The following is a 27,984-nucleotide window of genomic DNA, read 5'->3' on the forward strand; positions in this document are numbered from 1 at the left end:
TCTTTCTTTATTTTTTTGCTGTTATTCATCTTCAGAGTCTGTCTCTAAGTCATGCAAGGAACATTAAAAAAAAAAACTGCACTTTTACATTTTATTCTATAACATTTCACCATTTATTGTGCCAATACTGATTTTCCTAGAATGTAACAGAAATTTTAGAGAAGAAAACTGGCGACGTGTCCAGGGATGAACCCCAGCCTTTTCCCCAAAGAGAGCTGGGACAGGCTGCAGCAGATCCCCGTGACCCTGAATATGAAGCTAATGGATGGATGGATACGTGCAGGAAGGAGCCCGTGCCTCAGGAAATGCTTAATTCATTTGGGTGATTGACGCCTCTACGGACTCTTCACAGCCAACAGAATTGACCGGCAATTCCAAAGTCTATGCCACTTTAGGCCTTTCCCTAACAGTACAGAGAAAATCCTTAAGATGTTTCCTTAAGATGATTCTCCTTAGTTTGGCTTATTTATGCTCCTATTGGTAACATAAATGATCTGAGAGAGCAAAAATGTATTTGTTCTGTCAGAAAGACTTGAGGGTTTTTTTTTCTTAATTTGATGGAATATGATGTATGATGGCAAAACAAAAAAACAAAGAAAAGACCAAATTCAGCATTTGACTGTAGAAAATGTTTTTTTTTTTTTCTGTAATGCTTTTCCACAACTGCTGGCACAGTTTTCAAACACTGCTGTAATCTGTGAAGTCTTAGCTTTTGATATAAAGGGTTATTGTTTGTAGCATGTAGCAGTTGGTTGCTATTGTTTTTGTTTTTTTGTGGCACATCAAGTTCTTGTCTATTTACGATGTGTGTTAGTCAAATTACACTTTCAGTCTTTGCAGGCTTAAAACTGAGCATCCCCCCGGTTTGTTGTGCTGTGTGTGTATATCGTATCAAGCTTGTTAGGAATGACGTTAAAGGATTACAACATAGTAGCCTATATGTAGTTTATGTTTACTATTTCTCGTTCCGTATACATACAGTGCTGGCTGGCTTTTGGTCTCTATTTGCTACTAATCGAGTAATAGTGACGTTTTTTTGATAAAATTACCAATTAATCTCATCATTAGCTGCTGTAACATCAAGCCGGCATTGTCTTGGACTGTTATGGGGACGTCGCCTTCAGCTGAACGAATCTGTGATCATAGTGACGGGGGTTAAGAAACATCTCCGTCTTCCATAAAGAAATATATTTGCGACAATTTCTGATTTTGTTGTTGCCATATGTTAAGACAACATTTGCCGCAAGCTTTTATCATTGGGTCTTAGCTGTTATAATAGTGAGATAGATGTTTTACTTCAAGAATAATTGGTAATTAAGAAATTAAAATTGCTTTTTAATTTTGAGGAGTTTAAACTCATCGTGTCTCCCAAGGGCGCTCTTAGTGACAGTGGTCCAGGTCCCTGGAACAACCTGGCAATAAAAATGAGGGCTGTCGCCTGCCTGCATTCACACCTTAACCTCACTTTCAAATTCATAGAAGCATCTGGTCAACTGCTGTGTATGTTTGCTTTTATGTGAATTTGCATTTTATGGCCCTGTTGAGTGTTCATATACAATATGCTGATGCGTTTTTATCTGACATGTTGTTCTTATATCTATATATCAGCATCTTGTTCTACCTTACAGCATACTTATGAATACAACCCCCCCCCCTTACCTTCCCAACAAACATTGATTTTAATATCTGATAAAAATGATTTTCTTGTCTTCATTCTAGTATCTTGATTGATAACCAGTGAATTAAGTCATTTTCAGCTTTAAATTGTATTCAATCGGATCTACGATTTAGAAATGTGAATGGGTTGAATGGATCGGTCCCTTTTAAGATAAGCCTTTATTCGTCACAAATAGGGAAAATGTATATTGTTATAGTAGAATTAAAATTAAGTAGGGTATTAAATATATTCATTATAATTATATTAATAATTATCTGTTATTGTCCAACACATTATTAAACCATGGAAGGGTGCTGGTAAAGTATCTTTCGGGAAAAAAAATGCAGTATGTTAAAAATCTTGAACTATCGTGATAACAGTTCACTATATCTAATTAAGAAACATCAACGGGAAACCTCTAGCCCGATAGATCACAGCCGCATCTAGAAAGATGTAGGGCCAAAACAATCCAAAGGGTCCACCGATCCAAAGGGGTCATAACCAAAGGTTCCTTATCAAACTGTCCTCGCACCCAGTTGGTTAGTGCAACGAACAAGATTATGTATTCAGAGTGGCGTAAAGAAATCAACGCAAGAGTGTTTTGTGTATAGTGAATTAAACGTTTACAATAGCCTGACAACAAAAAAGAAAACACATCTCCGTACAAAGGAATGATTTGAGTGCTTACTTCTGTTAGGTCTTTGAAGAAAAAGTCTGAATCTTTTACTGGTGATGCCAGAGCTGATCTCAAAGCCTCCATGCTCAACTGCAGCCGTCTATGCTGTTTACATCCATATTACATCGCCGCTCTAACGTCATTGTGTTAGACCCACAAAAGGATTCTCTCTACAAGAACAGACCGATTTGACTGGCTCCTCATGATGTTTGAGCATAGTTAATAAAAACGGATGGTAGCTAGACGTACCTGCAAAACAAATCTAAATTTGCTAGTGGTCTATTTACGTGTCTAGGCTAAGGACAACTCCCATTAATCTTTAATATTGAAAATAAAAAGGACACTTTGCAAACACACAATGCAAAGATGCGTCAAATTTAACCTTTACCTCAAATGTTTTTTGCGTTTACATATGTGTGTTTTATTTGGAGTATTGAAAAAATTGTCCAATGACTCCCAACTTTAACAATGTGTTACAAAGCATTCTCACTGAGAGCAATGACATGTGCTATTTACTCTTTGGTGGACCATTTTATCCGAGGCGTTTCTCAGCACCGTGAGCACCCATATTTTAAGAGTGGATGGTCCCTTTGAGAATCAGCAATGTGACCTGGCATTAACATAACTAAACCGATAGCAATAGCTTCTCCCAGCAGCCATTTGTGAGATGAATTACAAGGAAATGTTAAGTGATTTGTCACGGCATCGTCGTACATGACAAAAAGGCATTTTAAAGTGTAAAATGTGCATGTTGCTGTGCATCAGTTTCACTCCATGTGGTGAGAGAAAGTCTCGCTTCTTTCAGGAGTCAGTGTGTGGTGACTGCACTGCATATTGGCAATGAATGGTGTCCATTGATACAGCCACATCAAACTCACTTCCTCTTCACTGAACCCCTTGCCTGCCACTTCATCTTGTATCTGTGTGTGTGAAGGCATACAGACATCCAAAGATTTGGTTTGAGCAAAAGAAATAAATCCACAATGTTAATTTATAGGACTTACATGTCTCTTCTGACAGTCCTGTTTAAACCGCCAACAAGAGAGAAGTTTTGGACCTATTTATGTGACACTGATTGAGAGCGATTGATTACTTCAGGGCATTGCAACACTTGCTAGGCAAGGAAGTTCATGTTTACGTGTGTGGTGAAATAACGGTAATGACATCAGGAACCCCTCCACAAAAATTAATCTAAGATGCCTAGCTGAGTTAACCTCAAACTCGTGGTATCAAGGCAGAATTTGCAGTGTGACCTGCTCTTTTCTGAGAGCATAGCAAGCGCCTCGGTGCACAATGACAGCAGTATCAGTGTGAGATCTCCTGAAGAGGAATGGAGCTGTAATGTCATTTATCTACAGGCCTCTGTTAACGTTTGCTCCCAGGGAAGTAGGAAATTGAGATAAAAGCTGGCCAATCGAGTGTCAGCCTGCCTAGTGCCTGCTTGCGATGACGTGCTGATAAAAGCGACGGAAGGGAGTATTGCGTCTTTAAACCTCAGAGGCTTCATTTATCTGGGGCTCTTCATCAGCAAAGCTTGCAAATGTTATACCAAAATCAATACTCGGCTAACTGGCTTGTTCCATTTTTATGGTAGGTTTGGTTGTAAAGTTAAGTATGAGTCATTATGAAGATCAGAAATATTTCCCAGATTAACGACACCAACGAGGGCCTTTTTGTCTTTCGTCCCATATGCGACAGTCTTGTTTATGAAGGTGGAGATGTGCAGTGATTCAGGTTTGTGACATAATGTTCCACAGAGAGCTATAAAATGAGCTTCACAACCTCTTCCCCGTTGAGAGTAATATTGTCTAATCCAGACAATGGACTTCGATGCAATTGATTACATAACTTTTCTAAGTACTGTTTCACATGCAAAAAATACACCAGCAACATAACTTGCAATGTTGCACCCCAAAATAGCTCAGGAAAAACAACAGTGTATAAACTAATCCATAGCGTTGCTTAAATTATTACAAAATCCCAAACTAATCTTGCAATAATCCAGGCATCTAAATAATTTCAGTGAGCGCAATCTAAAAATGTGAGACTCTAGGAGTACCCAAAGAATCTCTTGTAGAAGTTCAACACACCAGAGGACACTCACGGGGGGCATCGTCCATCTCCTGACATGTTCTAGTGGAACATGTGTGATCTGTAAAAATATTAGGCAGCTCATTTTGATGCTTTGATCTATTGATAGTAAATCCTTTATATAAAACCCATTCCCACTGCAATCACCTGAAAAATTGCAGATGTAGGTCGACATTTCAGTACATACATTCATATACATTCATCATTCTATAATTCCATTATTCTATTATTTAATCCCAAATTTCACAGTTTGCCCCGTCTATACCATCAATCCACTTGTGATTTTATGTGCATCATTCATTCAGTGGAGAATTTCCTCCCTATTGCTTCCAGTCATTCTTCGATATAAAGACTGAAATCTTCACTGTCTGGCTATCCTGGATAAAAAGGCCCAGTTTATACAGCATCCTCCGGTCTCTTCCATATTTGTCTCAGTAGAATTATATTTTTATCGCTATTATTAAATTTTTATCATTATCATTACTATCCTACATTCTAACATTGACCTATTTCATCATAAATATCTAAGTACCGATCCAGTTGCCTGAAGCGGAGGCCAGGAACGCTACTGACAGTAGTCTGCATGACATCGGTTGTCGCCTGGTACAGACTTATACCAAGATGGAAATGACTAGAGGGAGACGCCTATACAAACAATCCTTTTTATGTACTTTTTGTACACCTACATAGTTTAAGTTGCCATGGTAAAAATAAACTTATTGGTAAACGTAAGTGCAGTCTCATTGAAGCCCTAAATTGTTTGCGCTGTCAGAGAGGCTTTGAGCTCGATGAAAGAAAACGTTTCTTACTGCGTGACGCAGCCACACGTGTCTTCATCCATTGTAGTTCTTCTGCTGATCTCGACTTCCCTTTTAAAAAGTTACTATGTGAAACTTAAAGTGGACCTATTATGGCATCTAATACCTATTTTAAACAGGCCTTGAATGTCTTAAAAACAAGCTTTTGATTGTTTTTGCTAAATAAATGAGAAATTCAGCTTCTGAGCCATGTCTTTATCATCTCATTCTCTAACCTCATTATCTATGCGGGATTCTGAGTAGGCGGGCGGCTATGATAATGAGGCACTGTGCTGATTGGCTGCCTGAATGACGCCATACACCGCTACGAAAAAATGGCGGAAGCTCCGGCCGGCGGAGTTAGTTAAGGGCGTGGTTTCACGCATCGCTCCTGTCATGACGTCACGACAGGAGCAGAATCTGAACGGCTCGTAGAAGCCACATCACACTGGATGGCTCATCCGGGCGGCTGTACAGACCCTGCAGAATTTGGTTGCTTTCCTCCTTCTCTGAGTTGGCAGGCTGAGGGGAGACCACTTTATGTTAAAGCAAGAGAAAATGTGTTTTTCATAATAGGTCCCCTTTAATGTGTATTAATGTATGTTTATCACATGAAAATATCAGCTCATTACACTACATCAGGTGGATATAGATGGGAATTGTAATATAATATCTTACTAGGAAATATCACGAAATTACTGACGTGCATTCCGACGGGATTAAAAATATCTAATGACCAGGGGCCTCATTTATAAAGCTTGCGTGCGCACAAAACAGGGCTTGAAAGATGCGCACGCCACCTTCTATGGTTGGGATCTAAAAAAAAAAACTAACGGGAAAATGTGCGTATCTTTACACAAACTTTGATCCTAGCGCACAAACATTTTGAAGATATGGGGAACTGGCGACGCAGACGGAGAGGTGGTGAAATGAAGCCAGATTCATGTGATACTTTTAATGTCATCACATATCAGACTTATAATATAATAGCGCTGATCATGTCCCTCTGTGTTTGAAGCACAGCATCAGTCAGGACTCTGCTGCTGCTGCAGCCACGGTGCACGACACGCCGTGCCGGGAACCTCCTCGTCACCCACCGCTTCCAACTGTAGAGTGACTGAGGACAGAACAAATGTGCCGGGCCACTCTCCTCTTGGCCTCCACCTTCAGATCGCACCACTTCTTTTTTATTTCTGCCACAGATCTGTCCGTGGCACTCACGGCGTTTAGCGCAGCAATGACGTGCTTCTTTTTGTTAGTGATCAAATAATGTCGTTTTCCTGGCCTCCACCTCATCCACAACATCTCGATCTCGGTCTCCGTGAAATTTAGTGGCACGGTTGCCCGGCTCGACAAGTCTCATTCATCCTGACGCGCAGCAGAAACAGACTGCAGGCAGGCGCTGCTCATGCTCAGCAGGCTCATTCATATGCAAATACAGTCATCAAGTAGTTTGCATTCACCATACATGGTACAAAGTGGGCGTGTAGAGGGTGGGATATGAGGCGAATTCACGTGTGCAACCTTCCAGGTGGACTGTGATTTATAAAGAGAACATTGCAAGCAGATGTGCGTGCACACGGTTTTATACATCAGGATTTTTTTGTGCGCAAGCCATTTTCGGCTTTTGAGCACACATACACTTTTAGTATGAATCCTACGCACTCTTTTATAAATGAGGCCCCAGGTGTTTTCTGAAATAGTGTCGGCAATTGACTGTGGAATTTTCTACTTTAAAAATCACACACATCCTCCATGATTATTGCAAATTAAAACAGGTCCCAAGATAATTTAAATGCAGTGCGAATGGAGCATTAGGCTGTTTTTTCCACACGCTATCTAGTATGCAGTATGGAAGCAAGCACAGAATCTGCAGTATGCAAGAAATACTCAGACGTTGTGCTACTTCTGAGAAAAATACCAGTGTGCAATTGACCAGTCAACCTTACCTACTACTCCATAATGAACTGTTTCACTACATCACAAGAAATTAGAGCATTCACAACACCAGGTTCTGACTATGTTGTAACATAGTTGCTCTTATGGTTTCATACTACATATCAACAACCACCACCAGACTATTATGTAGCACATGCCATATACTGCCTTATACCAGTTATCAGTTATATGTGGTTCCAAAAAAACAGCCTTAGTTTTCAAGCTTAGTCAAAAGAAAACCAACATTGAAAGAAAACACAGATTAAAACAGAAACAAAACAATCACAAGTCTTACCTTGAAATCACAAATGCATGTCACCATGTTCCCAATTCTTAGACACTCCCCATCGAACTTGCATGTGTTGGTGTCACACAAGAACATGTCTGTGTCCCGGTCATCAAACCCTGAAGGACAAAAGCCAACAAGAGACATCAGTGAATAAATGTTTCTCTGTTCAGCCCTCAAGCAACTCTAACCTGAGCCTTGGTTCTGCCATTAATCATGGTTCCCAAGGGACCTTGCACTTTTTGATCACACGCTGTACAATTTAAAAAGACAATGCTGGAGCAGTCCTTGCTTTTTCCTGCCAAAACGCATAAAAAAAATAGCCTTTAAATCTACGAAGAACAAAGAATTTTTATTTTTTTTTTCCCCCCAGTTGGTGTTTTGATGATTTCTGACATGGTGGTTTGTGAAGACAACTGCTTCATATGGTAGTGCTACATCTCCCACATGGAAGAAGTAGTGATGTCGGAGGACTTATGAGTTTATAGCATATTGTATATGGAAGCATCTGTATGCTTGTGTCTCCATTTATTTATTTGTCATTTCACTTTAATATTTGTTTGTGTACAACAAGGCTGACTCTCAGAGTATCATCCTGGACCGACAAACATGGGAGATGATCCAATTCAGGCTGTTATGGATCTCAAATGAAAACCTAAATCAAATCATAGCCACATGGACATCAGACTGTACAGCGAGCTCAGGGTTTTTGGCCTACGTGAATTGATTGCTTACAAAAAAGCCATCCCATTGTACATAAAGGCTACATACAAAATAATTTGGTCTAAATTTGAGCAAATTCCAGTCAACATAGAGATGTAAATTTAATTTTTAGGACAAAGTAAGACTGAGAGTGATATTATTTTCCCAGTTTGTTAATGATATAAATTTAGCGTCGGAAAAAGCATAATGTGTCTTGTAAAGCATCTTCACCCTTGGGCCACAGGAGGCTGACCCTGAACTTAGGTGAGTACCAACGTGTATCCCATTAAATCGTGGGTCTTCCTACCACAGAAAAGCCCCTCACAAACAGCAAGCAAACAGGAAAAATAGCTAAGTATCCTTGGAGTCCAAAGTCAAGCACCTCCTAGCATGTAACTCAGACAACTTGCAGTCTTGTGAAGGTTTACAAATAACAAAGACAACTAAATTCACGAAGCAGAATTAGGTCTTTCAATCTTTCATGGAGCCTGAATTATTTAAAAGTAATCTTTATTTGGTTGTCCTGGCCGCAAAGCAGAAGTTACTCCTCGTTCCAATTTCTTGTATACTGTATACTTTCTATACATATACTACACTAAAGTCTCACTGACATGTTTCTAAATCCTCACAGATACGACATTACAGTATTAAAACGGAGTTGCAAATTGCATTGCATTCACAAAGTGACGTGATTGCTGTTTACATTTAACCTGAAGTCAAGTTTATTATACATTTACGATACATTTAATAGAATCAATATACTGGAAGATCATATCAGTTGATTTCTGGTGAAATTCACCTCTGTATTTGATAATGCTTGACACGCTTAGGCTATTATGGATATTTCTAAAATGTGCAAATCACAATATAATAGCAGGATTTTTATTAAAAAGCATTGTAAAGGTTTATGTAATTAAAATATGTAACATTTGTTCCACTACTGAGTTGTATGCGATGCTAATTATCAAGCTGCCAGAATAAGACCAATAATCAACTAATTAAGGTTACTTCTTTTAACAGTCCTGTTAAAAGAAGTAACATAATAAATCACTTAATAATATGTGATTTCTGTTGTCATTGTTCCCACTGAATGGCCACTTTTCTTTTATAAACGTTCCACCTTTCACAAGCTGAGAAAACGTTCACTATTTCAAGATATTTTGATCTGGTCAATAATTAAGCATGTTGGCATATTTACTGTTTTGGTTCACTCTGCTTTCAAAACATTGCTTTGGGCTAGAGCAGAAATCTCTTGGTAGAGACCCAAAAAAGAAAGCTGAACCAACCAGGATAAATGATAATGGTGTTCTGCAACTGCTGGTTCTGTGAATAAAGCATCTGCTCGCTGGCAAGTTCACCGAATCAACTTAAAAGTTTGTCCAAATAACTTATTTGCACTGGTCGAATTTCAACATTCTTGCCAAAAATTTTAATCTAAAATTAAAATGGCCAGGTTTAATAGTCTTGTAGCAGGAACAGACTTGCAGAGACGGGAAACATATCAATGGAATGGTACAAAAATGATGTGTATAAGTTTTGCTCAAGCGCAATTAATCGGTTGCTATGACAACCACAAGGAGTACAACCGAATCCTGAAACAACCTGTATAATTAGAAAATTCAAGGAACTCAGGCAGGAGTACTTAACTACGGGAGCAGAAAGATAATCCAATGCAGACAAAAACCCAGCGAGTACATATATACAGTATATATATATATATATATATATATATATATATATATATATATATATATATATATATATATATATATATATATATATATATATATACATACACACACACATGTAATGTGAGTAATGTCCAATTGACTGCATAAAAATAAACGGAAGGCGCACATAACCACTGACAATATATTTCAAATTAAATCTGTAAATGACAAAGTCAAAAAGAGGTCACCATAAAAGAAAATGATGCAGAGGAAAGAAATGGTCTAGTGACGTATAGCTTCCATCCTACTGAGGTAATTCTGGCCACTAAAAAGATTTATCTACAGTATACAAGTTATGTATACAACGCTAATTAGGATAATATGTGCATACAAGCGCAATATATCACAATCAGTAACATTTCCCTTCAGTGAATATTTCAAAAGAGCAACACTCCAATGCAGATATGAAAAACAACAGAGTAGACGTGCATGATGACCATTTTTGAGTTCAACAAATTACATAACAGCCTTCAGCTGTGGCTTTTTAGTAGCTCTCTGGCCTCAATGTTTTAAGCATTTATAAAATGCTTAATGAAGCATCGGTTAAAGAATAAGGGCGAGTATCAAGTATGCTGAAGTCCAGAGGCCATGTTGCAACTGGAATCTAAAGCGGCACATGAAGATCAAAGATGCTTGTCTTTCATGTTCAAAGACGAACAGTGTCTGTTTTGTTCTTATATTTGTCTCAGTTCACGCTGTGCTGCCTTGAGGAAGATTGTATTAACCAGAAGGCAAAGTATGCAGTTTTTTTAGCCTCTGACTCAAATCACACGCACCGAATATACTGATAGTTGTTGCATAAAATGCATCTTTCTTTAAGATGGAATATCCCTTCCAGGCAACAGAAATCCATTTACTCTTAATTTAATTAACCAAATCAAACTGGAAAATTCCCAGCATCTCAGAAGCGCTCAACTCATCCCAAACAGTTACGTCAAAGGAGACATATTTTGTGTTTTTTTTTTCTTTTTTCTAAATTTAACAGCTTCCTGATGTCTTAATGAAATACCTGTGACATGGTTTGGCCAAAATACCACAGAGACACTGAACAACAGGTCTCTTTTCAACCATCCATTTCCAATACCCAGCCACAGACTATATATAAGAAGTGCACAAACCATCTGTGAGTTCAGCTGGAAGTTTTCTGAAAGAGTGCTTGTGAAGCAAATTTCTAGGCGGTATCAGGGACACTATCTTGAGAGGAGCTGAGTCCGCTCAACCCTGATTTTCCCAGAATTGGGGAAATGGACAGAACACACCCACTTAACTTCTTGCCACAAGTTAGCTATTTTAGCTTGGCCGGGCTTATAATTTTAACCTCACCTTACACTCATACTGATCAAATTTTTTCATCTATCCTTGTTTCAGCTGTCACTACCGTAATTGCTCCTGAAAAAGGACCACTGGTGCTGAAAGGAGGACTGCCACTGGAGCTACTGTGAGAAGACACTCACTCCTTGTGGTCAAGTGGATTTTTTTTTTCTTTTTTTAAAGATTTTTTTGGCTCTAGTGGGTTTTATTCAAAGTTCAGACAGGAAGGGGGTAGAGAGAAAGAATGGGGAGGACATGCAGCAAAATGCCGCAGGCCGGCACTCGAACCGGATTTTTTAATGAGAACAGTGAAGAGGCCCTACAAGAAAAGGGGCATGACAACGTAAGTTTGGCAGTTCTGATAAAAACACACATAATGGGCTGTAGCATCTAACATGGGTAACAATAATAGTGAGGGAGACTTACAGGTAGCAAGTAGAAAAGCTACGTCTACTACCTTTCAGAACATCAGACCAAAATCTTCTGTGTCCTTATTAACCGTCTCGTTTTCCACTTAGTACCACCTAGTGGCAGGCGATAAACCCTGTACTGTGGCCATGTAGCCGCTAGCCAGACGACCACTGTCTTGCTGGCCATCCAGAGGTAAATATTCACAAGCTTGCAACAGCCGTGGGCAAAAGTGGCTGCTTCTCCAGCCAAGCTACCTAATGTTCGCACAAGAAGCCACATGATTAAAATTAGAATCCTTTTTCTTTGTTAGCTCTTTATTCCAGGCTCAGAAGTCAACAGCTAGCCATTTCACACTGGAGACTGAAGCTGAACAGCCACTCATGAAACCACAGCCTTAATTATGCATACATTTGTGGTCTAATATAGTTTTAATAGCTGAGATACACAAAAATTAATCTCCGGTACAGTCATCATGAATCTGAAGTCTAACTTATGGAGACCACACATCTTGTTTTGAATCAGACTGTTAAGTTACTGTATGTCTATTTTTGTTCTTAAAGGAGCTTGAGGCTGGATTGAGGCAGGATTTATGAAAAAAATTCGTAAAGGTTTTAAGTTTTCTAGTAATAATGTCAGATGAAGCGTTCCAAACCAAAAAGAATGAGCCCTCTAGTGTATCTCTCAGTTGCCTTGAACAGGCTGTGTGCTGCAAAATGTGCTGCAATTCCGGGCCGGAATTTCCCGCGCTGGGCTGCGGATGTGACGTCACATGACGCTGCATGCACGTTCTCCCCGTTCTCCCGTGCCGGCTTCGCTGTTGGCTACAGTACCCCCGACTGCCGTCGTGGCGAAGGGTGGCGCTAGAGAGTCTCATTTCTTAAAAGGAGCCTCAAGCTCCTTTAAGTTGCACATGGAAAGTGACTCACTTTTGGAGTCAGCCCCTAATGGTAATTTAAGGAACTTCAAATTTTTTTCACTTCCTGGTTTGGAAAACATAGACAGTTTTTAAGCCCCATTTTGTTCATACTGCATGCAGCCATGTTGCCCGGGAAGCTGACGGGAACACACCCCATATATGTCAAGCGAAGTTACTACCCGCTCTTTCCATCGATCCCAACCTAAATATCCGTAGCGTTATCAGACGACATTTAAAATTGAATATCCCATTTTGCATGTTGTTTTAATGTTGTTGTTGGCATTGGGAAACCAGATGTAAGGCCTCACGCTCACCAGATAGTTTAGGGGGTGAAGTTAGCAACTCTGCTCCTTCTTCGATTTCTGCAAAGGGGCCTCTTTTAAAATTGGTGTTTTTACTTTACATAACCCATATCTGACAAACAGCACATGCAGCATGATGTCACCAGGATGAATATGGGAAAGCTGGATAATATTTCTTTGATCGGGGTAAGTGATGTCAAAGTATTCTCTAAATTTGAACAGCTCAACACGAAACATCTTTTCAGACTCAGTTAGCCCAAAACAAGGAGACTGGATTATGTTACAACTACTTAACGCTGTACTAAAATTCAGATTAATTTTAGTCTTAGAAATCCACAGATATAATATGTTACAGGCTGATCTCCAAATAGCATTTTTTGATTTTTAGAAAGCATTTGGTATTTCTTAAGAATACCAAGAAGGTACAAGTTTTTTTTTGTTTTTTTTGGGGGGGTATTGTTATCAAATTACACATCTGTAGACTACACTATCAACATCTATTGGCATCTATTCACAACCAGTCATATTTTTTTCCTTGTAGATTCACACTCCTATAACAGCTCTTTAGGGTAATTTTTGCAGAATGGGAAGGAATACAGAGTCAATATCCCAAAATGATGCAGCAGCTATCACTACCACAAAACCTTACAAACGTCACAATGTTGAAATGCAACGGCTGATGGCATCCCAAATTAATTCATGAAAAAATGTATTTTCTTCCTGTGAAGATTTGAGGGTTTTTTTTCCACACTGAAACAAAAAGGTAGATATCATCCAACACCTCAACTTTACAATGCACATTACAAGCCACACTTTCCACACCGCTTTTTATCTTTTCTCTCTTTTGTCCTCTACTCACACATGTCCTATGATGATGGACTCCTAGGCACATCACCCTGTGTAACATCAGTGTGATAATCAATGGCCCTTTCCACTTGTAAAAGCCCTTCCTGGCATTGAACAGATCGCCGGGAAATAAAACCCCACAGAAAGGAAGCCCATAGTAAAGTCCTTAATGACCATAAAGTGTCAGTCCACTGTGAAAGTATACAATCATCTAACCAAGAACAGTGACATGAGAGGTCTCAATGCTTCAAGTACACGGATGTAACAAAGCCGTTAAGCCTGAAGAGGGGCCGTATGAGGCAGTCTGAAGAGCCACAGAAAAATTGGCACCGAGGCATCGGGCATGTTGATGACACTCACTGAAGCAAGGCATTGTTATGATGGCAATCATCATGGTACCGGCTACCTGTACGGATATTACGGGAAAATCCTATTCAGGTCAGCTGCTCGACTCTTCTTAAAATGGAAAATATTTTTCTGTGCGTGCAATTCCACTCTAAAGCACAAAATCCATGGTTTTGACTTTTTTTTTCCTGGTAAATTTTTTCAAGGCTCCTCTGGGCAGCAAGCATTGCAAACAAAAAAGATGCAATTGTTTCTAAATGACAGGAAAAATAAAATGTGACTCCCCCACATGCCATTAAACTGTCTTGTGTACCAAGAAACAGATGTGCAGCTTGGACATCTTTGGGAGCCTGGAAGCTGGAGGAACGCATGCATCACTTGAAAACAATCATTTTGAGGGATTCAATCCTGCAGGAGACATTCTTATCATCTTATGAACAACAGTGCAATCAAGACTTACACATGAAGACACGTTGTCTCTACTGGAAAAACAAATGAAATTGTCTTGGTGAAGTGGTTACAAAATCATCGGTCCCGTCAGCTTTTCCTAATGATTTATGACTTCCAAAGATCTGGATATTAACGCGACACTTTTCAGAAACATTGAGGTGATCCAGGTTAAGGCTTTAAAGAAAATACATTTCAAATCTAAGTTAGTGAGATGACAATGACTGCCTTCAAGCCAGATTTACATAAATGACATCCTTATTTTCTCACACTTGAGAATGCCTGTTCTTCCACTGTAATAATCACTGACGTGCATAAGATACATAGTTTTCAGCACAGGGATATGTCTTTTAACAACAAAACAAAGCTGATTTCTTTAGTTCTATTTAAGATGCTCTTGAGGGGCGGCAATTGACAATACTGCCATCTGTGTTCTTGTTTAAAAAACGTTACCGCTGACACTGGAACACAGGGGGGAATTGGCACATCTGCAAAGGATAAACGAAAAATTTTAAATACTTCTTTTAGACAAAATAAAAAAAATATCCTCAAGCAATGACCATTGAGCTCCAGGCAGTTGTTTTTAGTTTGTTGAAAGCAAAAGGCTTGATCAATGGTCAGTAGAAACCAAAGTAATAACTCGATGAACATAATCTTATTGCTGTCCTGTATGTTTAACTGACTTTGTGTTAAACTATATGAGCTACATTTATACTCTCGTACATTTGCACATCCGTCTGTTCTAAACGTCGTTTCCGTCACTGTCCTGCTTGTTATTTAGCAGAAAATCCACCAGGCGGCAGTGATGAGTCAATACCGCAATTTATTAACAAACAGCAACAGTTTTCTATTAATTTAAGCAAAATATTTTTACGATAAACAAATAATACATTTTTGTATTGCCATTCATAGAGATGAGTTGATTGTGGAGGACGTCGGAGAACAGTGAACTCATTCATGTTCAATGTTTTATTTGCACTACGCCGAAGGAAACGAAAACAGCTGTGTGAAAGGCAGAGATGTGTGAGACCACTGAACAACGGTCAGTGCATAAACACTGAATTCTTTCATTTAATATTACCCAAATTGATGACAAAATGTATCACTATTTCCGAACATTCGCCGGAACGTCTGACATTATGCTTCACCTTGAACCACCTCATCAGGTGGAGAGGACCGTACTTGTGAGTGATACTGACATAACATAACATTAAGCATATGAGGCTCCATACCAAAAGACAGACCAAATCAACGCAAGATATGGACAGAAGGCTCCGTCCGTATCTGTTTCAAACGAGAGTATAAATAGACTTTTGGTGTTCCTCTAAAATACTTTGAAAATGTTCATTTATCACACAAGTTAACAACTCTGGTTTTAACTCCTTTGTCAAAACCATCTGGTCAGTTTTATTTATAGAGCAAACTGTAAATACATTTAAAAGTTAAGGCAGTACAAATATCAATAAACAATCATTACCGCTACTTTTGGAAGTGCTAGCTAGATAAAGATCCATAGCATGAACAATCAAGCTACCCGTAGCCCTAAGATCCTTTAACCATTAAGCTGACTGTAATTATCTGACCAAATGCTGAGATTTAGGAAGCAACAACCACTGAGCCCGTCAGTATTGGCTCTGCAGTATGCTTATGCTGGTCTCAACAGACTGACCTCAAAAAAAGGCAGTAAATGGGAGAAGATGATAAATCTTTCAGCGCTTCCATTTAAACTTAAAATACAGTGTTTGTGCAGATCTGTCTTGGAGCTTCAGGGTTGAAGATCTTGTTTAGAAAGCAGCAGATATTAGGTAGAGACGGTTTTTGATCCTTCATAACTGCGTGACACACAGATCCATCAGTATAAACAGTTCTGAGGTTTAACACCTGGTCCTTGTAAATATAAAAAAAATGGAAAAAATAAAACAAAACCAACACACAAAAAATGCAGGAGAAAATTCCTATGATGCTGCAGTTAAATGGTTGGTCACACAAGCAGGTTGGCTCATCTGAATCTTCGTTCCCCTGCCTTTTTGCAAGCATGCAATTGGATCCCTGAAATCTCAGTACTGTCACCATTAAAAAACTGAAGGGATGGATGTGGTATCATATTAGAAAGGAGTTCATCCTGTTAAATATGACATTCTTGATGATTTGGGATGTCATCGTTTGCTGTGCACTGTTTTTATCACAAGATGCGCTGCTCTCGTGCCGTCTTCTGTCAAACGTTAACAGGATCTTTTTGATACAGAATCTGAACACAACCCTGTGTGCACGGTGACAGAAGCCAGGAAAACGTATACTTCCATCTCCGACTCTGCCGCTCCAGGAGGAGATTACAGTGAGCTGAATAATTAACGAAAACAAGCTGCCAAACATCAAATATTGAATAGGTGATGTTTATATGCTAACAATTAAGATGGCAAGCGAAGCACTTTCTTGACTAAAGGAGAGATCTTGTCAGCCAAATGCATCTCCTCCTACTCTACCTGGAATTTCACTACACTAAGAAGATAGAGGAGTCCTTCTCCCGTGTTTTAAGATATCATGCTGATCAATTATTAAGCAGGCTAAATTAATAATGAAGGCTGAACAACCACAATGGTGAGACTCTCTCTTGAACTCTCCCATGCTGGGGGTCTTTTTGCAACAGGTTCTCAGATGCAGTGTTATTGAGCAGATTTCAGCCCAGGGTATTTTAGGTTTAGTTGCTAACAGTGACTAACCACTAAAAATATTCAAGGGATGATTTCAATTAAATCAAGTCTTCACAGAGATTTAAAATAAAGACATTTCCAATTCGACAACTTTCACAAACCCCCTTAATACAGCTTATAACTAACTTTAGATCCCTTTTTGATTAGACTGTGCCTGGACTGCCTTGTCTTTTAATTCATTTTCTGTCCCTGTTTACCATAGGGAGTGTTGACCTGCATGCAAGACAAGTGTTTTTGACCACAGCGGTGACAAATCTTGGAAACAGATGGCCAATTCTCCACTGACTTCTGGTGAATCCGTCCACTTGATGGGATTTATGAGAGGCTTTGCATATTCTGCGCTCATCCCTGTCACTTTAACTATCAAAGCATCACATGGACTTTCAGAGACAACAATAGCAGGGGTTTTCAATGAAGAAGGGATTTTTTCCTAGAGGAGGGGTTATTCACATAGTGCCACCATTACAAAGTGCTAATCTGTGACAAATATAGAATGAACTTGAACTGACCAAGATATGAAACATTAGTTTTACTGAACTTTTTGTAAAATCAAGAGATGTAAACCTCTTGTTGATAATATTCACCTAATGACTAGATTGTGACAAAATACCAAACTGATGGCTAACTCGCCCATGCATCTATTTTCTGCCACTTTTTTCTGACACAACTTGAACAGAGATACCTAGACTGCCATCTCACCAGCCATCTCCTCTAGCTCTACCTGGGGAACACCAAAGCCTTGACCAACCCAATTTAGAGATATAATCCCTTCAGCGAGGTCTTGAACTGTCCCAAGGCCTCTTTCTAACAAGACATTACTGAATCACGCCCCCTGTAATCCGTCCTGAACAGATGCCCAAACCACCTCAGCCAGCTCCTTTCAGTGTGGTTCTACTCTAAGCCCGTCCCCATGACTGAGCTCCTCTTCACATGCCTAAGGGTTCGCCTCACCCCTCTTCAAGGAAAGCTAATTTTGGCAACTTTCATTTGTGTGCTCATTCTTTTATTTACTGCCCACGTTCATGACCATAGGTAAAGGTTGGAACGGAGATAGACTGGTAAAAAGAGGCTGAGCTCAGCTCTATCGTCTCATTGATAGACAAATATAGCATCCCGCATTACTACAGTTGCTGTCACAATCCACCTGTCACTCTTTTCTTCTGTCTAACCCTTTTTTCTTGAACTCCTCCACCTGGGGCCGCCAGCCATTACCAGTTAACTCAGGTACCCCTCAGGTTAGCTGTTAAATTCAGTTCAATGCTATGAGCTATATCCAGCATAAATCAATAAGACTACATAAAAAAAACAGAACAGGATGTCTCTAACTTTGACAATATGGTCATTTAGGGTTATTTTATGTGTAACTCAAAAGTAACCCACCCTTTGCCACTGGAGGCAAAGATAATATTACCTCAAATAATTGTATTGTTAGACATTGTGTCTCTGAGATGAAACACAGGCTGATTTTCACTCATGTATGGAATTGATGATTGATTGGTCATTTATACACTATGGTGTCTCTTGACTATATTGTATTAAAGTAGGCCTGTATAGGGTCAAAAGTATCTTCCCGTCCACAGAACCCTGTGGAACTCCATGACAAACTTTTGCACGCATAGAGAGACTTTGAATAACGTGATTAAACTGTGAGAACTTTTCTCCTAAAGTAAGGAACGATTTTCCCCAGAAGTAAGGAGAGAAATGTTTCAATAAGTTAACACAATTTCCTGAGATCTTGATAAAATGTCTGTGACACACTGTGGTTGAAATACCACAGTGATAAAGCACAAAGCACACTTACAAACCATATCTTCACAGCTCTGTCGATAACATATGCTTTTTATGTTTTTTATAATGCAATGTTCTGCTGATAAACTTTGGGTTATGGCATTCATATGGGTATTATTTTCTCATGTTCCAACGATCTACGGATTGTTAAATACCATTCATGACCCCTGTAGCAAGTTTCCTTGAGCAGGATGATGTGATTAGTGTTGATGCAGTGTCCAAACTCTCCAGATGCCAGGCTGATCAAGTATCCTGACCCCGCCTCCACAACTCACAGAACCCAAAGGATTCTATAGCAGTGATTCCATTGCAAGTCGTTCCAAGAATAATGGAAATGGACATCCAGAAACTCTAATTTTGGCAGGTTTATTTTTATTGTTACAACCATTCCAGCTGTCCATATTTTCATTTGAAAACAAGGAACGGGTCTGCAACGAACTGTCACATTACATTCAGACCTTTTGTTTGGATATATGGAATTCTTTTGCAAAAATGTGTGTTTCCATCTCCAGGAGCTCTCCGATAATACAGCCATTGTCAGGTGTCTATCTCAGGGGAACGATGAGTACAGGGACATCATCAACAACTTTGTCGATCAGTGTGAACTGAACCACCCGCACAGCAACCCCAGCAAGACAAAGGAGGAGGTGATCAACTTCCGCAGGAAACCACCTTACACTGCACCAGTGAACAGGTCACACAACACATATGCCCTGTACAAGAAGGCCTAGTCATCTCCACTTGTTGAGAAGACTGAGGTCTTTTGGTGTGTGCAGGTCACTGCTCAGGATGTTTTAATACTGTAGTAGCTTCTTCAATCCATTATAAGGTGATCTGTTGGAACAGTAGAAGTTCAGAGGGAGACCGAAAAGAGACAAAATAAGGTGGTCAGAGAGGCCGGCTTTGTTCTGGACTGCTCTCTGGACACCATGAGGAGCTGGGTGAGAGGAGAATGTTGGCCGAGCTGACGTTGATCATGGAGAACCCATCCAACCCCCTGCGTGAGGCACAGAGAGGATAAGAAGCTCCTTCAGTCACAGACTGCTGCACCGACGATGCAAAAAAAAGAACGCCACTGTCATTTATCTCATATGCCATCAGACTGTACAACAGCATTATGACTAACTCTGGTCCACTATGCTTTGCACTAGTCACATATTTTCTCCATACTCACTTAACTACCTTTTATATCATTGTGTACTTTGACAGAACTGCAGTGTGTCTATTTCTTATGTCTATTTTTAGCTTATTTTTATCGTGCTGTTGATAACTCATATTTGCTGCTGCTGTAAGAGGGAAATTTCCCACGAGTGGGATAAATAAGTCTTAACTCATCTTATTAGGTATATTTTCTATTTTGGAAAACCAATTAGGGCAATTGGAAGAGTAGTGGAAACATACCTGCCAATGTCCAGGTGCTAGACACCACAGGATATAACACAATATCTGGCAAGAAAATGGCTGCTATAAGTATATAGCTTATCACAATATGTGGCAATCGCATTGCCTTCTTAGATCCTGGCAACTTTACACATTGATGTTTATCCCAGAGACACAAGGGCATCTCATAATCAAGTCTCTCTCCCTCTGTGCTCAAGATTCATTTAGTGTCTGAATTGTTTTGGAGTCCTCTGTTCTGCCACGGTGAGGCCTTCAGTAGCATTTTTTTCCACAATATTCACAAATTTTAAATAAAACAGAATAAAAAAATCTCTGCCAAAGTCCGTTTTCAACCCGTCTTCCTCCACAGAGTAAAACCTTATTCAAAACACATCCGAAGGCAGCACAGCTGAAACTGAAACCTAATTTTCCTGACTGCACTGTCCATAATTGTCTTTGTCTTATCACTAAAGTGACACTGAACTCATCACCCAAACATTTCCCTTTCAGCATAATTCTCCCTCCACGGAAATGTGTCACGTTAGTGTTATTGAGTGTGATGTGCGGACAAGAGTGGATAATTATGTCCAGTGCAATTATTGTGAGTTTATTATTGTTATGATTGTTATTATTATTATTAATAATCATAATCATAAAAGGGTCTCATGTTTAGTTTTTCTGTTGGACATGCCACTTGTCATGGTCTATTGATTCATTGTTTCCAATTGACTCAGGTGCATTTGTATGTGTGCTTTAATGTCTAAACATATGCACTTAAGCCTTCCTCAAGTGGCGTTGGATAAAAACCATTGCTGAAATGCTGATGGAAGCGCCTCAGGGAGTGGGTGGGAAGGCAAGTGTGTATCTACACAGGATGTGCACCATTATCGGTCATTACGTGCGAATCATCATCACCATCAATGGCAGCACAGAGCGATTCACAGCGCAATACCTGATGGGGGATGGAGATCATCTGGGGCAGTATCTGGATAAGCATGTGATCAATTACCTAGTTAAAAAACAGGAAAGTATGGTATACATAATATGGAGGAACAAATGAGCTCATTTATCAAGACTGTCGGCATTTACTGCAAATTCTTGTAAAAAGACTATAATTGTGTCTTTAAACTGAAAATAGCAACAGCCAAGTGAAATGTCACAGCTGAAAACACAATAAATATTATAATGTAACAAAACAAAAAGATACCATGGATGACAACAATAATGTTTTGACTTAATTTTCTAATTGGGTGTTTAATTAATTACTCTGTCATCATAATCAAACTAAATAAATAAAACTTTGACACCCAAATTATCATTTATCGTCTGACTGTCTGATAATTTTTCTTATTGACTAAAATGTAACTTTATTACAAAGTCTTAAAAAAATCCAGCAATAAAGGCTGCCTGTCACTATATAAAAGCTTTCTTCTAATGTTGGTACCATATTATTGAGCTGTTTCTCCTTTCTTTAAAATGCCAAGCGTAATGACGGCCAGCTCCTCGGGTTGCAAATGGCATCATGACTCCATATTGACGTCTGCCTGTTATGAGCTATCATATCGATATTGCTGCTGCCGTCCGTGAGTGTGTGCGATCGGCTCTGAGCTATTTTAAGGGTTCAGACTTGGACAGGCGACAGGGGAAATATACGGCAGCGCAGTCGGCTGATTTACAAAGAGAGGCGAGGCGCTATGCTCTACAGCTCCAGCTCGCTCCGCTCCTTTTATCATTTCGGGCACCAAAAAAGATTAAAAAAAACAACTCGCCATATGAAACCATTTTGATTTATAGTGACATCAAGAAAAAGAAAGGCAAATCCCAGCTGCCTTTTTCTAATTTGGTGTCAAAGATGCCTTCACTCTGGGCATCACTATTTGTGTTGAAGTTGCACAGACACCACATCCCCAATTATTCCGCGTCTGGTGCCTCTAAATAACTGGCTTTTTGTGGCGTCTCTCCCGAACATCATCAGCTCCACTTCCCATTAAAGTGGTCCTTAAAGCGAAGGCATATATTTGAGTGTCTGAAGTGACTAAAAAAAACAAAATAATCAAAAACTCCAACATAACATAACCCTTTGGCTTTCTTTTAGACAGCCACGGTTTCCCCTTATATCATTCAGTGAGCTGCTCAGCTTCACAGGGTACTGTGACATCACAAATCAAAGCAGAATTATTCAGCTTCCTTACTTTTTTGCACACATACTTTCACATCATACTGCATTTCCTTCACCTCTACACAAAGGTGGAACACCCTGCTTGACCAGGGGTCCAAGTAAAGTGGACTATCTGACTCCGCCCCCTAAAGCCGGTTGCTATAAAGGAAGCTGTTAGAAAATGGTTGAATAAAAGGCTTTTCTACTGCGCATTTGTGGTGTTCTGATTAATATGTCACACAAATTCCATTAAAATCTCAACAAATTTTTAAATGACGACATTACGTGTCTCCATCAATGTCTCCTCTTCCAGATCAAAAACCCGCCAGGTAATGTGTTTGGGATTGAATTGTTGTCTGTCACACTCGTAGACCAACAAATGGACACGAACAAACCCCGAAAACTCATCTGCTTTGCAGTGTTGACTTTTTGCAGGCTGGGTGCTCCAAGGCACCAAAACCAAACCCACAAGCGGAAACCTAATGTTGCTTAGGTACTTTTACACATATGTTTTGGGAATGCCCTGGAGTACAGTTGTTTTGGTTACAAGTCACCAAATCTTTATCTAAAATCTTAAATAAGGAGGTTCCATGCTGCCCCGTACTTTGTTTGCTGAATGATAATTATCGATTCTCGATGTCAATACATGAAAAAAGAATTTGGCTTTCCGGCCTAACTGCTGCTAAAAAAAATATCGGTAGTACGGTGGAAACCACCACATACTCTATCACTGGATCACTGGTGGCATCTTCTGATGGATATTTTAACCCTTGAGCTCTCTGTTGCACGGTCTCATGGAGCAAAAGAAAAGACCTTAAAATCCTGGTCAGAAGCATCAGAGCTGTGAAGTCTTGCCTATAAGGGGGGGGGGGGGGGTAACGGGGAGGGGATGGTGCAGATCACTCACTGGGGTGGGAGGGTTTTTCTTTTTGTTTTTGAATTGCTAGTATTGGGATGTGTATGCGAGGGTGTGCGTGTGGATGTGAATGCGTGTTTGTGTGAGAGCGTGTATGTGGGTCAAGGAGGAGACAGACAAGCATAAATATGTACAGTATATGAAATGTTTAACTGTTGTAATACATTTTTGCCCCTGTTTTTTGCGTTTGTTCTTTTCAAATGTATAGTGGACATGCTGCTACGACAAAATGTGTAGAGCTGTGCCTGTGACTGCCTGCCCCTTTTTTTTTTTTTTAAAGTTGGCATACAATTAATAAAAAATTAAAACAAAAAAAAAAAAAGCAGCCACTTTGAGGGGCCACAGGAGCTCTAATAAACTTTGATCCAGTCACACCGCTCTATCAATCTTGTAGGACTTAGTTGGTGAGTTTTGCATCTATATAAAGGGGGAAAAAAACGTAGTTGATATTCTGTCTCGTTGAAACAGAGTCTCACCGGAGCAGTTCCAGCCGGTCGGCGTCTGGCAGTCGCTGAGGGAGGAAGGAAATGCGCGCAGCTGCTCCACAGGTAAAGCGGCGAGGAAGGAGAAGAGGGTGATCCGGAGCCAGCAGCGCCCCGCCGTCCCGCTCCAGCGGCGCGACCGCCGGCGCTCCTGCAGCTGGCTCGGACCCATGGCTCACTGGCCGCGGCCGCGGCCGCGCGGCGCTGGCACACAGACGCGGACGCGCAGCTCCGATCCCGACAGGTTCAGCGGGGCGCCTACACGCCACAGGGAGACCATGTTCCGAGCGAGACCGTGAGCCCCATGAAGCAGCTGCTGCCCCCCCGGTGAACACGCTGGCCGAGATCCGAGATCCGAGGGAGGCAGCGGTCAAAACCAGCGGGCGGATGGAGGAGGTTGGGTGGGATGATGGAGTGAGTGAGTGAGGGGGGGAGAAAAGTTAAGCCAGGCAAGCAAGAGGACTTGCGTGCAGAGGAGGAGGATGCTCAAGGATGAGGAGAGGGGGAGATAGGATGGGGGGAAAGAAAAGAAAGGGGTGATTAAAAAAGAAGGCAATAAAACTGCAAAACTAATAGGGTGTAGCCAGAGTATCCCACGGGCAGCGTTGGAAATACAATCCACGGGTGAGACGAGCCGCGGTCCTCCCGTTCACTCTGCAGCCTGTCTGTCTGTGTGGCGTTCAGAGTCCGCTGCGCTTCTCTCTCCCTCTCTCTCTCTCTCCGTCTCTCTCTCCCTGTCTCTCTCTCTCCCTCCCTCTCTCTCCCTCCCTCTCTCCCCAGCAGCTGGTTATGATCACGTGGATATGATGGTGGAGGGAGGGTTCGCCCCTCAGCAACAATTAGAGCATCTTATTGGTGGAAAAACTAAAAGACAAGCACACAGCAGAGCTGGAAAAAAAGCAGCATATTCTACTCGAAATAAAAGTAGTTACTTTCATTTGATTTCCCCTTATCTACAAGTACGACTTTGAAAAGCCACTCAGGTAAAAAGTACTTAATTTAAAGGCTAATTATAATTATCCCTTTTTCCTATTTGAAGGCACACTATGCAAAGCCATACACTATGGGCCCCTTACTACTAAAGGGGGGGCAGCATGTCACAAGAGTGTTAACTCCTAAAGCCTGGATTATGGTTCTGCGTTAAATCCACGCAGAGTGTGCACCGCAGGTTGCGCCGCAATGAGCACCCCACGGCGCACACCACGCCGTACCTGACGCGCACCTTCCAAAAATTATAACTACACGTCAAGAGGTCGCAGACCCAACGCAGACTGAGAGGGCTGTGATTGGTTCGCTTGGTAGCAACACATTTCCGGTTCCGGTTCGTGAAGCAGTAGTGAACTTTCAGCGCTCTTTTCTTCGTGTGTGTGTGATTTTTTTTGTTTTGTTTTTTTGCACAATAGTTGTCCTTATCTCTTTGATTCACTGTGACCGGAAAAGTCAGATAAACCATTCAGGAAAAGAACGCACCCCCTAGCGGTCGCAGGGGGTACTGCACCGCGGCGGAATGGAGTGACGGAGAAGTCCGAAGGGTTCACGACGGCGTCACAACAGCGCACGACAGCGTCAGCAGCGGCGTGTGCTCTGCGTTGGTGTAGCGCAGAACCATAATCCAGGCTTAACAATACCCCATCCCCAAGAGTTATCTCCATCAGGGGGAAACATTACCAAAGTTGACTCGTTTTCCCTATTTTTTTGGGAATTACTCCCTTTCTTCAACTCCCGATTTAGTTTCTTGATGGGAGAGAGCGCTGGTGGTCACACTCTTGCAGTGAATCATCATCCAACTGGTCAACAAACCACATTTCGTCAACAAAACATATGTGGCAAATAAGGCGTTACGCAATGCAAAACACACGTTGTTTATTTGAAAATGGATCAAGGGAAGAAACGGAAAACTGATATGGACTGTTCAGAATACAAATGAAAAAAGAATGAACATGGGTAAAAGAATAGTTTTAGCCTGCGCAGATTGTCTGTGCTACAGAGAGCAGGAGGTTAAGAATCATTTGTACTAACCTACTTCAGTTCTGGTGTGGAGTGTTGGGTTTCGCTGAAAGTTTACGGTCTTCTTGCTCTGCATTAATCCATCTCTCATAGTGACACCAGCTCGTTCCATGTTTCGTGATTAGCTGCAGCCTGAACAGAGATTCCCCTGACGGCTCCAGATATTTGGCCTCTTGATAAGAAATCTGTTAGCTACTGGAGAAAGCTTGGCACCCGAGTTCTTCACACATATCAATGGAGTGTCCACAGGCAGCTCCCAACTATTCACTGATTATTCGCCTGATCAGCCTATGCAATAAATGCTCTGTACAGGCAGTAGGCTACTCTTAAAATGACTGAAACGCGAGTAGAACCAATGCTGCAATAATTTAGCTCACCTTAACGGGGCCAAATGGTATTACTACGCCTGCAGGAAGGTCCCCATTCCTCGACATGTTATTTTAGGTAGCTCTCTTTTGTTGCTGTAGCAAATCGATGTGTAAAACATGGCATCAAAATGGATTTTATATTTAGTGATTTGGTTGCCGTTTAAACATTTCAAAGAGGGAGGATCTGCCGGAGCCTACCTCAGCTCTCTTCAGGTGAAAGGCGGGGGTACACCCCGGACTGGTCGCAACACAAAAAATAACTCTTCATCTTAAAATATCAGTTTCAATTTAATTTGAAGGAATGCCCGATTACTCTGAGGAAGTGTCACCCAAACCAAAGAAAGTAACTTTGAATTGATGCCATTTGCGACAGCCGTATATTGCTTCATCGCACAATGTCACACGTCAACAATGATGGCGCTAGCTCCCAGAGCTGCAGATGATGTCATGACAGAGGTCACTAAAACACCCAAAGTGATGACGGAAGGAGAACGAGGGAGTAAACCAGGGAGTAAACCATGAGCAAGAGAATGCTCGGAAGGTGTCATAACATCAAATTGATCTCTTTACATTATTAGGCAAGCCTCAGAATTTAAAACTATAAAAGGTCCGTTCTGCCAGTTTAAGTATATATGCAGAGGCTAATTTTAAATCATTTGCGCTACTTCACCTGAATTCAGGTGGAGTTTGGGTGGTCTGCACGATGGCTGCCTCCTTCATCTGTTGCCATTTATTCTTGGGATTTTCATGTCCGTTTGATCTCAGTCTGTCACGCAGAGATTTCCCCGTTTTATTATTGAATTTCTATGACCATTCACTCCAGTAGTTTCCGAGGCACATTTTTATTTTCTCTTTTTTACTAAATAATGTATGCGACTTCAAATGAAGTAAAGCATAATACTTCAGATAAGACATACTTGAGTAAAAGTAGAATTATTTACTTTAAAGTACATGAACACACTCAAACTATTTGGTTATAATAACATGAGTAAAAGTAATTAGTTACATTTACCACTGAGAGAGAGAGAGAGAGAGAGAGAGAGAGAGGGAGGGAGAGGGAGAGACGGAGAGAGTATAAAAGACCCACACTGTGCTCCAGGCTCAGTCCCACCAGCTGGTGACGGCTACCCCACAGATATGCAGTACAAGAAAAAATACACAGCCTTTATAATTGGCCAGGAGCATTTCAAATGTCTGCAAAAATTGATTCGTCCAGGCTGCCCTCAGATAATTGCTCTGCTTTGAAACAACACTGATTCCACTCTTAGCCCTCTACCTCCTAGCAATCAAAGAGATCTCCGTTTTATTCATTTATTTTTGGGATAGAGGCAACTGTTGTCACGCGGGGCAGGAGGTTGCCAGTAATTGACATGCTTGTGGCCACGGAGGCAAAAAAAAAGTGTCTAGCATCTCCAAGATTTTAAAATTGGGTTGAGAACAGTCACTCTTTGAATCAAGAAAATTGGAAGCCATGTGCATGGAAAAAGCCCTTTGAGGAAACAAAGGGGTTGTTGTTAAGGTCTGTCGTGGCTATAAAAGGATTTGACCTCATGATATTGTGGCGGAAAAGCTGCAGTTGCATGTTAACAAATAAACCTTTTATTGCAGGTCACTTAAAAATCATTACATGGGTTTTTCACAGCTAATAGGGTTCATGACACACATCTGCAACAGCAAACAGTAGCTTGTCACATTTACAGATAAACACACCAAGAGGTC

The 27,984-nt window shown here is 40.6% G+C and overlaps 1 protein-coding gene across 2 annotated transcripts in view; it reads right to left on the reverse strand.

The window, feature by feature from the left end:
* Positions 1-24,617, reverse strand: part of tmeff2a (transmembrane protein with EGF-like and two follistatin-like domains 2a) — a 199,467-nt gene extending 174,850 nt beyond the window's left edge. For both annotated transcript variants that reach the window (XM_061723924.1, XM_061723923.1), the window contains exons 1-2: positions 23,885-24,617; positions 7,455-7,564 (exon numbers count right to left, since the gene is read on the reverse strand). In XM_061723924.1, coding sequence (XP_061579908.1) covers positions 7,455-7,564; positions 23,885-24,062 — 288 coding nt within the window. In that variant the 5' untranslated portion in view covers positions 24,063-24,617. The remainder of the gene's footprint in view (positions 1-7,454; positions 7,565-23,884) is intronic.
* Positions 24,618-27,984: the final 3,367 nt, after the last annotated feature.

Source organism: Cololabis saira, chromosome 6, assembly GCF_033807715.1.
Source record: "Cololabis saira isolate AMF1-May2022 chromosome 6, fColSai1.1, whole genome shotgun sequence".
Taxonomy (NCBI): Eukaryota; Metazoa; Chordata; class Actinopteri; order Beloniformes; family Belonidae; genus Cololabis; species Cololabis saira.